At 49.2% G+C, this 15,284-nt stretch overlaps 1 protein-coding gene across 6 annotated transcripts in view; it reads right to left on the bottom strand.

The window, feature by feature from the left end:
- The window catches only part of NFATC2 (nuclear factor of activated T cells 2), a 161,320-nt gene extending 146,736 nt beyond the window's left edge, over positions 1-14,584 (bottom strand). For 3 of the 6 annotated variants that reach the window (XM_060120464.1, XM_060120462.1, XM_060120463.1), the window contains exon 1: positions 14,268-14,428. In XM_060120464.1, the coding sequence (XP_059976447.1) occupies positions 14,268-14,337 (70 nt within the window). In that variant the 5' untranslated portion in view covers positions 14,338-14,428. Of the gene's footprint in view, positions 1-9,938; positions 9,959-14,267 lie in introns of those variants that run through there. The other 3 variants (XM_060120465.1, XM_060120466.1, XM_060120467.1) reach the window with 3 other exon arrangements.
- Positions 14,585-15,284: the final 700 nt, after the last annotated feature.

The raw sequence follows: 15,284 nt of genomic DNA, 5'->3' as shown, positions 1-15,284 counted from the left end.
GAGCCATCTCTGCTCCGTTAAGGGGTTTGTGTGACGCTATCAATCATCATTCATTCCACAAATCTTTACTGGGCACCTGCTAGGTACCTGGCACTGCTGCAGATCTTGGGGATGCAGCCGTCAGCAGGACATGGCCTCTACCCTCATCATGTTTCTATCCTGTTAGCAAAGAGACACAGCAATGAATAGCGCTTTCCAAATTGCACTTAGACCAGTGGCTCTTAACCCAAGCTACACATTAGACTCACCTGGAGAGCTGTTCATAAACTTCAAATGGCTGGGCCCCAGGAGGGGCCAGTTATAATCAGAATGTTTGAGGCCCAGCCATCAGTACTGTGTAAAAGCTCCCCAGATGCTTCCAATGTGTGGCCCGAGGTGAGAATCACTAATTTAGACACAAACTCCATTCCAGGGTCCTGGGCCTGGCTCAAGATTTATGAACTTTCAGAGTCTTGGGAAGCACTTTCTGGCTGTCAGAGCATAAACAAATCCTCTTCTTTGTTTCCTAAGCATAAGCATACGTATGTTGGGTGTATCCAACAAGCATCTTAGGGGTGGCTGATAAATTTAGGTCGAGGAGAGGAGGTAACCCAGCTGCGACACTTATAGCCAAGTATCTAGAAGGAGATGGATGCTCTTGGGTCCCTATGACAGGACTCAAAATCCAAACCCTGAAACTTGGTCAGGGATCAACAAAGGAACCAACCAGTCCTTGTGATATAGAAAAGGAGAAAGGCTGGTGCCATCCTCAAGTCTCCCTTTTCATCCCTCCATCCATGATGAGTAAATGCCTCTAATCTAGTGGACATCTATCGATTTTGCCTCCCTGGCATCATTCCCCACTTCTTCTGATAACAACACCCCAGTGTGTTCCTCTGGGAAACTACTCTTGATACAATCTTGGTAAAATTATCAACCCAGCTGTCTCATACTCCCCTGGCAAAGAAGTGAACAAATGATCCAGGCTTGGCCAATTGGAGAATTTTATCTCCACGAGCCTATGAGACCCATTAGGGCAGGGGTCATGAGTGCCTCATTCACAGCTTTATGTACAATGGATGGGTGGATACGCAGATGGATAAATGAATGGATAGGTGAGTGGATGGATGAATGGAGGGATGGATGGATAAATGGATAAATGGATGAATGGATGGATGGATGGGTAAAAGAGTTTGTCCTTGTGTATATAAGATCCTTACATTTCTCTTTAAGGGCCCTCCTCCCTGAGGCTTCCTCTGGCCACCCAACTGTTTGGGCAAGCATCTAAATTCTTACCCCCAACTGATATCTTCTTGAGATATCCAATAATGGGATGAGATAATAAAGATAAAAATCACTTTACAACTGATAAACTGCTACAAAGACTTCAGCCTTATGAGAATGGTTCAGGACATCCTAAATAATACTCTAATTGTCTAAGTTGTTCCTCTGAACAGTGGATATAGTTTTAAAGTTTCTAGGATCTGCACCAAATCAGAGTTCTTTAAGGGAAGGGGTTCAAACTAGGCCCTGACCCATAACAAAGTTTCTGCTAGAGCAGTGGGAAGTGAGAGGGTTTTCTTCTCTAAAGGCCACTTTGAAGGGTGTGGCTTGGGTGGGGGGGAAGGCATATTTTCATTTCCAAAATAAATAATTTGTGCTGTTCAAAGCAAGGGCTAGGGGCAGAATACATGACCTTTATGCATTCAGAGGCCACAGCAGGAAGGTGGGGGGTGGGATGGAGGCCTTGACAGTGCAGCTCTGTCAACCTTCCCTCTGCCCTGCCACTGGCCTCCTCGCGGAGGCCCTAGCCTTTTAGTTCTTCTCCGGGTTCCCCAATAAAAGTGCAATGGGAAGCTCGTGAGGCCACTGAGAGTTTGAAACTCCTAGCACACGTCTGACCCTGGCCCAGGAATTCAGCTCCATTCAAAAGCATTTACTCTAGTGTACAATTACAAACTAAGGTAAGTGCCATGAAAGGAAAGAAGAAGATGCCACAGAGCTTATATCAAGGAAACCTGATGTTGACAGGGAATTCAGGGAAGGCTTCCCTGGGGAGGTGATATTGAAGCTGAGAACAGAAGGTTGAGTAGAAGTTAGCCAGAGAATAGTGAGGGGAAGAACTAACAGCCAGATGGGAAAGTATGTGCAAAGGCCCTGAGGCAGGAGGAAGCAGGACGTATTGGAAGAACTTAAAAAAGACTGGAGTGGCAGGTGCTCAGGAACGGACAAGAGGATGGTGTGAGGTAAGGCTGGGGGGTGAGTGGGGCCTGAGGGCCCGTGTGGAGAATTTTGGACCTCAGACCAACGAGGAATGACTCAAGTGTATTAGGCACATACATGACAAGATCATATTTGGGGTTTTAAGCAGTTGCTCTGGGTCCTGCGTGGAGAAGAAACGGCAGGGGGCTAGTATTGAAGCAGGAAGACCAATTAGGAGGTTCATACAGTCATCCAGGCAAGAGAAAATGGGGCGTGAACTATGGTGAGGGCAGTTGAGATAGAAAACAGTGGAAGCACATGAAAGATATGCATACTCTCATCCCTCAGTTATCTCTTCCTCTTCCAGGCTACCTCTTAGAAGGCAGCATAATCTGATTGCACGTGAATACAAATACCTGAGGTGTACCACCCTCTGGGGCCCTCCCACCCCACTCCAGGTGGCTCTGAGTCCTGAGGCCCCTTCAAGTTGGCCCTGGAAGGACCCCCCCGACGCAGAGCTCTGCTCTCCTTTCCCCCTTCTAGTATAAAGCTCATTTTTAGCCTCAGCCTGGACCCCTCCCCTGAAATCTGGGCTCACATATCCCACTGTCCACCCAGCATCTCCATCTGGGCATCCAATAGGCCCCTCAAAATACACGTGTCCAAACCAACCCTGTTATCCTCTGAAACCGCTCCTCTCCCACTGTTCCCAGCTCAAATATCACCCTCCCATTCATCCCATTCCCCCACCGAAAACCAAGGAGTAAGTCCTTTATTCCTCGCGTCTGCTCACACGCACGTGCAAACCCTCGGCAAATCAAAAACCCTCAAAACGTAACCCAAATCCCACCGTTTTTCACCAACTTCACTGTTCTTCTTCCCACCCCAGCAATCCTAGCCCCCCACCATCTCTCACCCGGACGAGTATGATAGCCTCCTCCCTGGTCTCCCTCCTCCCTCCTCCCTTCCACATTGGCCCTTAAATGGAGCAGCGAAAGGGATCCTTTCAAAATATACATCCGATAAACCTCCCATGGCTTCCCATTAAGTTGAGAATTAAACACAAGCACCTTGGCCTACAAGGTCCTAGATAAACCACCCCTGCCCCAGCTCCCTTTAGGTATTATCTCCTGCCATTTTCCCTCTTCTGACTCCCTTCTGCCACCCTGATCGTCCTTGAAAATGCCAAGCACGACCCCACCCCAGGGCCTTTGCACCTACTATTCCCACTGATTTTTGTCACTTCCTTGCTTTGTTCATTCCTCAGCTCAAATGTGAGCTTCCATGACCATCCCCATAAAAATAGCATCCCCTGGCCTCCTCTGTCCCCTGACCCTGCTTTATGTTCCTCATAGCCCTTATCTCTGCAGCATGTTTTACTCATAGGTTCATCTTTTACTCATTCCAAACCCCACATCCTGACAACCCCCATCGCAATAAAAGCCTGACTATAAGTAGGCACTGAAACGTGTTTAATCCAAAAAGTAGGAATTTTCTTTACCAGATTCCAAAACGCGATCTCCCCTCAATTTAAGCACATCCTGGGATTACCACCCTAGTTGCTAATATTTTAATTTATAGATGGATGCATTTGACTCCACCAGGGCTGGAACCAGAGTGAGGTGAGTGAGGCAAAATTTAAGAGGGCACCAAAAACCTCAATAATCGAATACATTATGTTTTCATGAAATGTTTTTTAAAAATCAAAATTAACGCAAAAAAAATCCATGGTGAGCAAATCGTTACATTTTGAATAAAGACAGAATCAGTAATAGTGCTGTGCAGAGTTGTACTGGACCCTGAAGCAAAGGGGAGATGAGTAATGCTGATCCCGTCTTTATTTAAAATGTTTATTTCTATTTTTGGTTCATCTTGGATTTTTTGCATCAATTTTGATTTCTAAAATATTACATGAAAATATTATTCATTTTGATCACTTGAGCTCTTCAGCGACCCCTTCCACGTTGCCTCCCCACAAAGCCATTTTCCAGGAATGAGCTCCTTATGAATTGGGGGAACAACGAGACAGTTTCAAACTTGACTTTCACTCCAATCTATGATCGACATCATCTTTTAAAACCTGAACAGGACTTCTCTGCTGTGAGATAACTAATTTCCAGGAGGCAATTTTAGCTGAAGGCAGTTTGTTGAAATTGGCGGCCCCCGGGACAGCCACCGAGGGTGAAAGCTCTAGGAAAGCAGGGATCCACTAAAAGCCAGAACCCAAATCAAGGTGTGGACTGTAAGAAGATGCCACATCAGACAGCAGCAGTGGTCACAGGTCTGCAGTAGCACGGCCAAACCCATCCTGCAGGCATAGTGTGTTTGGCCTTGCCCGTAATTTTTTTTTTTTAATCTGAACTAACCGTTTTTTAATTGAGAGGTTTCATTTAAAAATCCAAGGGTCCAGTGTCTCCCCAAAAATGGGACGATCAGGCCACAACACGCAGGGTCTGTATGCCCAGGTGGATCCGTCATCTGGGGCTGAGTAGAGGCTGCCTCCTTCAGACAATCCTATTGCTCTCAGGCCACCACTGCCCCACCCAGCTGCCCCTGTCCGTCCCCGTGAGCATGTGAGCTCGAGACCTTGGTCTCCAGGCTCTTAACTCCTTCCCCCTAGGCCCTGCTCACCTACTTTGTCCTGGCTTTGTTTGTCCTCTTCATTCCTTGCTTCGTAGCGCGTTCCCCTCTGCCTTATGGAACTGATATTTAACAGGAGAGCACGATCAGCCCACTCACCTAGCCCTTAAACTACCGCCCTTGCCTTTCATTAAACAGGAGGTGCCACCATCCCTCTGCCAGGGGAGCTTCATCTTCTACTGCATCAGAGCCTTAACGGCAGGCAGCAGAGGGTGGATTAGGTAGGGGGTGCAGCATTGGTTAGTCTTTGCCCGGCCCCACAACTACTTCTCAACCATCTGCCTTTTCCCTCTCTCCGCCATCACACTTCTGTCACCCAGGCTGTCTTCCTAGGTGACCGCACCCCCAGTATCGCGATGCTCATCTCCATCCTCTCTCCTGCCCTGGTCTGGCAGACTCGAACATCTGTGTCGATTTCATCATCTTTGAAGTCAGGGAGTGACGCAGACAAGCAAGCTGACTTCGGGGATCTCCAGGCCACCCTCCACCAGCCTCCCTCGAGCACAATCACACACCAGAGCATCTCCCAGCCCCCCAGAAAGCACATGGCATCGGCTGTTGCCCTCTCTCTCTTAAATTCCTCTATCAGCGCAGTCACTAGACTTCATGGAAACTTCTAGTTCCTTTGCATGTAAATGGCTTCACACACAATTGTCTCTTTATCTGACTTTGAAAAAAAAAATCTTTATCTGACCTTCAAATGCAAATGAGAGCTTCTTATATATCTTGGATATTCTCCACACCACGTAGCCAGTGTCTTGCGATAGCAGGTCCTCCGCAAACCCCTCTGAACTCATGGGTTGAGTGATTGAACTAGGTCATCCAGAAAAGACCCCAAAGATTTGGTAGGAAATGGATTTATCCCAATCAGGAAGGACACTGGAAGGTTAGTAGGTTGAAGGAAAGTAACAACTTGAATTTAAAACAATAAAATAATAGTGTAAATGGCAGCTGACAGGAACTGACCACTTTATATACACCGAGAGCATCACAGCCATGATCTTCAAACCTCAAAGCACCCGCCATGTGTAAAGATTACTATCACCCCCGCTGTTCAGTTAAAGAAACTAAGGCACGGAGTAGGTTGTGATGTTACTTTTGAAGTCACACATGCCACCACGGAAGTGGTTTTGTCCCACACCAGTCTGATACTCATTACTGAGTCACACTGTTCCTGGGTTATTAGCTAAGGGTGGATGCACTAAGGGACATTTTTGGACCAAGATGAAACACTGCGAAAAGTCTTATAACACCCAGTGATAGCAGAGAGGGAAAGGGGAGCTGGTGTGGGGAATCCAGGCTGGGCCAAGAGGAAGACCCACTGGGAGCCGTTCATATCATTCACAAAATTAATAGCATCTACCCTCAGGTGCCAAAGACAGGGGCCATCCCTGCAGAACCCCGGGGCTCAAGGGAACACAGTTTGAGAACCAAAAAGGAGAATGCTCTACAGACAGGGAAGTACCAACTCCTCCCCACTTCCTCCTCCCCACACTGGTCCCAGGCCCTGTCATCTCCTGCCCAGGCCACCACCTGTAGCCATCATAGCCTCCCACCTGTATCCTAAGCATCCACTCTTACCTGGCTAAAGGACATTCTGCATTTAAAGGTCAGTAGGATCCTATGAAAAGGCTAATGAGCTCATACCCTCTACTGCTTCAAATTTCCCCAATGCCTCTCCATTACCATGAGAATGAAATCAAACTGCTCACAAGATCCTGCTGGGTCCTGCTCTGGCTCGCTTCCTTGATCTGTCTCCTATCCCACTTCCCCTCTTCCCCTTTCTGTTCCTGCCACACTTGCTGTTCATTGACTACCTACCCCAAGCACATGTCCCTCCTCAAGGCCTCTGGACTCTCTGTTCCTTCTGCCTGGGATGCTTGGCCCCCAGGTCCTGTACAGGCAGATCCCTCACCATTCAGAGGTCAATGAATAAGACATCTCTTTAGAGAGGAGGGGACCATCCAGTGTGAACTGGCAAGCCCTACTCTTGTGTGTTGAACGATTTCCCTCTCCCAAGATATGTTCAAGCCCTAACCTCAGGTACTTGTGATGTGATCTCATTTGGCAAGAGGGTCTTAGCAGATATGATCAAGTTCAGATGAAGTCCTTCGGGCTAACGGCTCTAATCCAATGCCTGGTGTCCTTACAGGAAGAGGACAGGACACACGTACACACAGGAAGAAGAGGCCATGTGAAGGCAAAGGCGGAGAGCACAGGGATGCAGCTACAAGCCAAGGAACACCAAGGACCACCAAGGGCCACGAGGAGCTAAAAGAGACACAGAAGGATCCTGCCCTAGAGCCTTCAGAGAGAACATGGCCCCCTTGATTTCACACGTTTTGTCTCTGAGACTATGAGAGAGTAGATCTCTGTTGTTTTAAGCCACCCAGTTTGTGGTAATTTGTGATGGCAGCCACAGGAAGCTCATACACCCACGCGCTACACACCCGTATATACTGAGTCATTCGCAGCCCTGTTCCCCTATTTTGGTCCCTAGCACTTACCACCACTCCACACTATCTTGGATATTCCCGGTTTGTTCCCTTGATGTTTGCCTGCTGAGGGCAGACACCAGCAGTCTTGTTCACTTTATCCCCAGCCTCTTGGAGGGTTACTGGCACCGAGTCGATGCTCAAAACGATGAAAATGAATTAAATGGTCAAGGGGGCTTCTAAGAGGAGATGGGAATGAGGTGGGCCTTGAAGAAAGATGTGAGAAAAGGGAGTGGGGACCCCGGGTGGAAAGACTGGCACGGCCGAGGCAGAGGAAGAAGTAGACCGTGCCAAGGAGTAAGCAGACTGGTGCGGACTGGCTCTAACATGTGGCCGCGCCGGAAATGGGGGCGCTGGAGCGTCGGGGCCAAGAAGCGCCCGGCGGGGCTTTGGCCACTGAGAGAGGCTCTGAGGAAATGCATCTCTGTTGGCAGGTTCCAACCGGAAAGGGAAGGGATGGGGGCCGCCAGGAGCTCCTGAGAGGCCCAGAAAGGCAAAGTGGAAGGCAGGAGGAACTCCCACGGCAAACTGCGGAGGGCAGGCTCCTGGAGGGGCTGCGGCCCCCCTCTCCAGCTCACCGTCTGGCCGGGGTGATCCTGCCCGTGCGGCCCTTAAGATATACAGACTGCCAACAAACACATGAAAGGATGCTCAACATCTTTACTCATTAGAGAAATGCAAATCAAAACTACAATGAGATATCATCTCACACCAGTCAGAATGGCCATCATCAAAAAATCTAGAGGGCCTCCCTGGTGGCGCAGTGGTTGAGAGTCCGCCTGCCGATGCAGGGGATACGGGTTCGTGCCCCGGTCTGGGAGGATCCCATATGCCGCGGAGCGGCTGGGCCCGTGAGCCATGGCCGCTGGGCCTGCGCATCCGGAGCCTGTGCTCCGCAACGGGAGAGGCCACAACAGTGAGAGGCCCGCATACCGCAAAAAGAAAAAAAAAAAAAAATCTAGAAACAATAAATGCTGGAGAGGGTGTGGAGAAAAGGGAACACTCTTGCACTGCTGGTGGGAATGTGAATTGGTACAGCCACTATGGAGAACGGTATGGAGGTTCCTTAAAAAACCAAAAATAGAACTACCATATGACCCAGCAATCCCACTACTGGGCATATACCCTGAGAAAACCATAATTCAAAAAGAGACATGTACCAAAATGTTCATAGCAGCCCTATTTACAATAGCCCGGAGATGGAAACAACCTAAGTGTCCATCATCGGATGAATGGGTAAAGAAGATGTGGCACATATATACAATGGAATATTACTCAGCCATAAAAGGAAATGAAATTGAGCTATTTGTAATGAGGTGGATGAACCTAGAGTCTGTCATACAGAGTGAAGTAAGTCAGAAAGAGAAAGACAAATACTGTATGCTGACACATATATATGGAATTTAAGAAAAAAAATGTCATCAAGAACCTAGGAGTAAGACAGGAATAAAGACACAGACCTACTAGAGCATGGACTTGAGGATATGGGGAGGGGGAAGGGTAAGCTGTGACAAAGTGAAAGAGCGGCATGGACATATATACACTACCAAACGTAAGGTAGATAGCTAGTGGGAAGCAGCCGCATAGCACAGGGAGATCAGCTCGGTTCTTTGTGACTGCCTGGAGGGGTGGGATAGGGAGGGTGGGAGGGAGACGCAAAAGGGAGGGGATATGGGAACATATGTATATGTATAACTGATTAAATTTGTAAAATAAAAAAAAAAAATGCTGAGCTTTCGGCATCAGCTCTGTCCTCTAAATGCCTTGACCACGCCCTGTCTTGGTCTCCTCCTCTTGAAATGGGAGGATCATATTCCGTACCAACCTCTCAAGTTATTTTGTGAGAATCCACTGAGAGAATATCTGTAAAGTGCTTGGCCCTACGGTACGTGTCTGGTAGGGAAAACAGATCCCCTTCTGCTATGGTTATTCAGCCTAACAGGGTTCAACATGGTGGAGTGCGATTGGTTCCAAGCTTCGCAATTAGCGATGTGACCCTGGGGCGGTGGCTACCCCTCCCTGTGCAAGATGGGGTAATAACTGGTTGAGGACCAATGAGGCGGCCCGCGGGAAGCTCTGGGGATGGGGCCTGGCACATAGGTGGCACTCAGTAAGTGCTGGCTGCTGTTTTTGTTGTTTGGGGCTGACTCATTCCAGAGAACAACATGAGAGCATGTGCCTGGTAGGTGACCCAGCACGAAGCCCGCCTAGGTCACCAGCCCTTGGTGGGAAAACATGGAAGTCAAAACCTCTGTCGTTGTCAAAAGGAGGCAGAAGCGAGTGAGCCAGAAAGAGGGCACAGTGCTTCAGAGTTTGTCTTTTTTTAATAATTTCTTTTGATGTGGACCATTTTCAAAGTCTTTTTTGAATTTGTTACAATATTGCTTCTGTTTTATGTTTTTTGGGGTTTCTGGCACGTGGGATCTTAACTCCCCGACCAGGGATCGAACCCACAACCCCTGCGTTGGAAGGCAAAGCCTTAACCACTGGACCACCAGGGAAGCCCCCAGAGTTTAAGTCTTAATTCTGTGGCCTTAACAGGTCATATCACCCCTACTGTGCCTCATTCATTCATTCATTCATTCCTCCATCCATTGAACAAAAAAAGTACTGAGCACCTACTAAGTATCAGGCACCGTTCCAGGCACTGGGGCCACAAGGGTGAATAAGACAGTTGTGGTTTCTGGTTCCTGGAGTTCAAGTCTGGAGGAAGACAGAGACAGGGCATGGACAACGACCACCAGTGTGATGAGTACAGGGTGGGGCAGTGCCAGGGTGGAGGCCCAGGGAGCCCAGAGCAGGCCTCCTCTCTAGTCTGGGCAGTCGGAGTCTCAAATTCCTGTTCTAGCAAAGGAACAAAAATAGGAACCTGCCTGGCTTCTTCCAGGTTAAGAAGTGAAATAATCACTCATGTGTGTAGTAAGTGAGAGGCAGCCAATGAGAATATGTGTGGGGAGGGACTTGGTAATTGGGTTTTTTAGGTTGGATTTTTGTGTGTGGGGGGGATAAATATTGAATTAATGAATTGTACACTAATAATAACAGCACTTAGTAATTAAGTGGGTACTTTGAGGTTCATACTGTTTACTAAAAGATTGAAACTCTCCATAGATTGGTAAGTGATGGCTGTCATCACCCCCTCAAGGGCCTCTGCTGCCTTGAGACCTTCTCTACAATTCAGCAAATAAAGGGTTAAAGCCTTGCCCAGCAGGGGAGTCTCTTGGGACCCTGCTCCTGCTGTGCTGATTGGTTGAGACTTCAGCTGTTCAATATATCAACCAATATTCCAGACAATATTACTATCGCTTTTTTATATGTGGGGAAACTGAGGCACGGGAGAGTGAAGTTACTTGCATGAGGTCATGCAGCCAGCACATGGCAGAGCCAAGATTTGAACCTCTCACTCAGATCTCAAGCTGTTGACGTCTTGGGTGTAGAAACGTTACCTGGGATCCACTGGAGATTCACAGAAACAGGAGACCTGGCCCTGTCCTCAGGAAGCTTACAATCCAGCTAAGGAAAGTCTTAATAAAGGCAGTCGGAGGAGCATCTGGGAAAGTAAGTGATTCTCCCTGAAGTTCTGGGAAGAGAAGGAGAGACCTGGAAGGCCTTGCTGGAGGAGGGGCCATCTGGGTAGACAGGGAGGGGCTCAGCCAGGAGGAGGGGCCCTTGGACGGGGTCTCAGTTCTGTGTGGACAGAAAGTAGAGCTGGCTTTACAGCCTCCTGGCCGTATGGGGACTTTTCTTCCTCTAGTGGAAATGAAAACACTGTGCTTTCATTTCCCTGAGGCAAGGCAAGGAGCTCTCCCTGACTCACCCTCTGCTTGGGACAAATCAGTGGCTGCCTCAGTTTCCCCGTCTCTAAATGATGCTCATACCCCCCACATCTTCCCACACTTCCTCCTCTTCCAGGATATGTCAAGGAACAACACGGTGTTGGCAAAAAAGCCCAGGACAAGGCTCTGGTCTTCCTCAGTTTCCTCATCTGTCAAATGATGTGATTAAAAATTATGATAACATTAGTAAGTTCCAGAGACAGCAGAGCATGTGGCCAAGGGCCTGGGTTCGAATTACAGTCTCCAGCACTTCCCTGCTAGGTAGCACTCAGCCAGTTACTGCCCCTCTCTCTGCCTCACTCCACTCCTCTGCGAAGGAGACACTGATCACGGCACTTGCGGTGTAGAGTGGCCCTGACAATTAAAAGACTTGACACTTGCAAAACACTTTGCCCTGTCACGTCCAGTCAATACTCATAATACGGCTGCTCTCACCCCTGTGGAAGGCAACAGAGCCCTTACCGTGTGCCAGGCATTGTGCTACGAACTTACTGTGTGACCATGGGCGACGCTGGCTCTCATTGTCCTCAACTGTCAGAAAATAATAACATCCAGTGTGTATTAACTGCACGTTAAGCCCAGAGGTGAGTGTTTTATATGCATGATTTCATACGATGCTCATGACACCCCTGTGAGGTCATCACGATTCCCTTTTGCAGGGGAGGAAATGGAGGCTTCACAAGCCATAATCTTAGCCCAATCTGTGTCACTGTGAAGCTCCAATAAGTTATAAAGTCCCTTGATGAGAGGTTTAAAGTACTGCATCTCTTCAAAGAACTTTGGCCGTGAAATCCAGTTTCTATATCAATACAAGTTATTGTTTTGCATTTGCAATAGGAATTGCAGCTAACGTTTATCCAGCGTTGACTATAAGCACGGCAGCATTTTAGATGCTTTACGTGCGCTACCTCACTGACTCTCACAATCTCTGTAAGGGAGACATTATTATTGGCTCCATTTTACAGATGTGGAAACTGAGGCCCAGAGAAGTTAAGTCACTCGCCTAAGATCACACAGCTGCAATGTAGCTAAGCAGAAATCCTAACCCAGGCAGAAGGCAGGGAGTTCGGGTCTGGGAGTGAGCAGAGCTCACCCTGGGTTTGTTTATTCCTGAAATACTTTCCATCATCCCACTTCAGATATAACTGAACACACCTCTTTCAGATCTTCAGTTTTTCCCAGGGCCTTGACCCAAAACTGCACAGCAAGGTCAGTATTTTCTTACCATGCAAATATTTCTGTTTGCTATTTAATGACCCCACCCATCTGCAGGCACCCTCAGATCTGCCCCTACGCTCGTGGTGGTGTTTGAGTTTGAAGGGCCATTTGGGTTTCCCTCAGGAGGCCCCAGTGCAGGGCACGGTCGAAGTGCCTCTCACTCCAGCTGCCTTTGATGCCTGGAGTTGCATTCTGTGTGCCCAGTTGCTCTGGCATGCCAAGCGTCGTTTGCCGGGAACAATGCGGTGCCCTGTCTCCCACATGTGGACACACAAACTGGCACGCACGTTCTCACAATCCCTGCACACATGAGCGTGGGCTGGGGAGGTTAGGCGATGCGCATGCACACACAGAATACACACACTTCACTTCAAAACCTTGAGAGAGGACCAGGTTCACAAACCTGGAGCAGAGATGTAGCAGCGTCAACAAAATGTGAAGCTTGTGTGAGATCACACAGCAAAACAGACGTCCAGTTTCTCTTCCCAGCTCTCGCTCTCTCTTTCCGAATTGACCTAAAATTGGCGTTTGTCTGTCCTCCCACCATCATAACATCAAATACTGTGTTTCAGTCTATACGGCAATAAAAACCAACTCGCGTCCTTAATATATCTGTCGCCTGTCTCAGAGCATCCCTTTTACAGGTGATGCAATATTAGTAACATTTTTTGGCCATTATGTCATAGGCTTAACCACTAGCAGAGAACAGGATAAACTGGTACCAGTTAAAACATTCAAAGCGCTGGCAGGGTCTTGCTTTCAAAAGTGCAACTCAACTAAAAATATATGTCACTGAGGTCCGCTGTGGCAAAGCGCACCATCTACCTAACCCGAGGCATTTGGTCCCACTCCGGTTTTCAAAAAAAGCCCCTTAGGTTTATTTACTGAAATTGTCATTTCTCCCCCGCCCCAGAACTTTAATCAGCCACGCAGAGCACAAAACCTACATTCAACTCTGATTTTATGACACGAAGCTAACTCCTCCTACGCATATTTATTTCATTTAACTCTTGCAGCCCTGCCCTCCGGGCAGTGTCCCCCACTATTTGCAGGGCTGGCCTCTGAAAAACACATCACATCGCCTGGTTTCCACTTTTAAAGTCAGATTCATTAGTGTACAGCCTAAACCCCTCCACAGTCCCAGCCAGATGGGATATTTTCATATCATATTTGTATACGTTAAGCCCCTCCCGTAATATCCAACTAGTGTGATTCCAGGACAAACTCCAGGACGAGGGGAAAAGAGACAGAAACACGGAAAATAGAGTGTAATCGGATCGCAAAACAAACTGATGGTACATTGCACTTTAAAGGGGGAGCTGGAGGACGGTATCCATGAGACACATCAAAAAACGGGAAAGAAAATTGTTTAAATGTCCCAGAGCATCTGCTGCTCTGTTAAAAAGCAAAGTCTTCATTACTAGATTTACTAAATAGTAAAATGCCAAGCCTGTTCTCCTAAAAGAAAAAAAACGCTAAATAATGATGATGATAAAATGATGATGATGATAATATTAACACAGCTGAATGGCATCCGCTGTCAAAAGCCCAGCGCGGAAATAGTTAAGCAGCCCGCGGTTAGTAGCGAGAATCCCTCCCGGTGTCCCATGGAGGGGACAATCCTTTTGACAGACTGGCCTGGGGAATCCCGCCTTGGGACACTTCGCTGCCCCCGCGGGAAGTGGTCTGAAGTCGGCTCCCCAGTCTCCCCTCCTTGGCCAGGGAGAGGGCGCCTCTCCTCCCGGCCACGCTACCTGTGCGCCCTGGGAAACCGGAGTCCCCGGGCCTCCCCGCGACCTCAGCCAGGAGCTGAAAGCGCTGCCCGGGAAGAGAGCAGAAGGGAAAGGGCTGAGAGGTGGGAGGAGGAAGCGTCTGGAATAGAGGGGGAGTCAGTTACCTTGGTCCACAGACCCCATGATGCGGAGGGGATGGCAGTGCCCCAGTCTGAACGCAGCCTCTCTCTGCATCTGGAGGGGATGGGGTTTCGGCGCGCGGGGTGAGAGGGGTCTGTTTGGGTAGACCAGGAGCCAAGGGGGCGCCGTCCTCTCTAAAGCATGCTCGCGGGGCTGCCCTGGCCGAGGAGCCTGCGAGCGGCCCGGGAGCTGCGCGCCTCCCGCCTCCAGGCTCCCGGCTCCCGGCACGGCGGAGTCGGCGCGGCTCGGCGCTCCGGCTTACTCGAGAGGGAACGCGACTTCCTTCCCCGCGCTCCGTGTTTATAGGCTTTCAATGCAGTAAAATAACGGGATTCCCTCACTGTTTCCTCCTGTTTATCCAGCGCCATGGAAACCACTGGATCCCGTCCATCTCCAAAACTAAGGGCTTTCCTGCAAACTTCACACTCAGGAATCCATGACGTCGCCTCCTCCGCGGCCAGCCAGCTCCGTGGCTCCCTCGGCCGCCAGCACAAGTCCCTGATTGTTCGGGAGAAAAGTCAGGGAGAGGGAGCGATGCGGGCGACGGCGAGGAGAAGGGGGTGGGGGCGTGGGAGTGTCCAAGTCGGCCTTGCAGGAGCTCCAGGAGGCTGTTTGCAAGGATTGCTCCAGCCGCCGCCTCCCTAGCACGCTGCAGCTTCGCATAAATCATGCCCAAGACTCCCAACCCCCCCCGCCCCCCCCACCCCGTTTTCCAAGCGGGCATCTCTCTGAGAAAGCCGCCCAGGGCTCAAATCAACACCCCAGGTGGTCGAGACCCCCGGACACTGACCCAGGGGCCCTTCCCAGTCCCTCGGGGCCTCTGGCTGCCCAGATTTTTTGAGCTCAGGGCTGATGGGGAGGAGGAGGGAGGGGGGAAAAGGCGGGGGGAGGGGGAGGAGGGAAAAGAAATAAATAACGGTGCCTTATGTCAACTCTCCAAGATTTTTTTTTTCAAAGAGGTCTATTTTTAGATTCATTTAGAAAACCCAAGGTTTCCAGTG

Source organism: Mesoplodon densirostris, chromosome 16 (assembly GCF_025265405.1).
Source record: "Mesoplodon densirostris isolate mMesDen1 chromosome 16, mMesDen1 primary haplotype, whole genome shotgun sequence".
NCBI lineage: Eukaryota > Metazoa > Chordata > Mammalia > Artiodactyla > Ziphiidae > Mesoplodon > Mesoplodon densirostris.
This window is presented reverse-complemented; position numbering and strand designations above follow the sequence as displayed.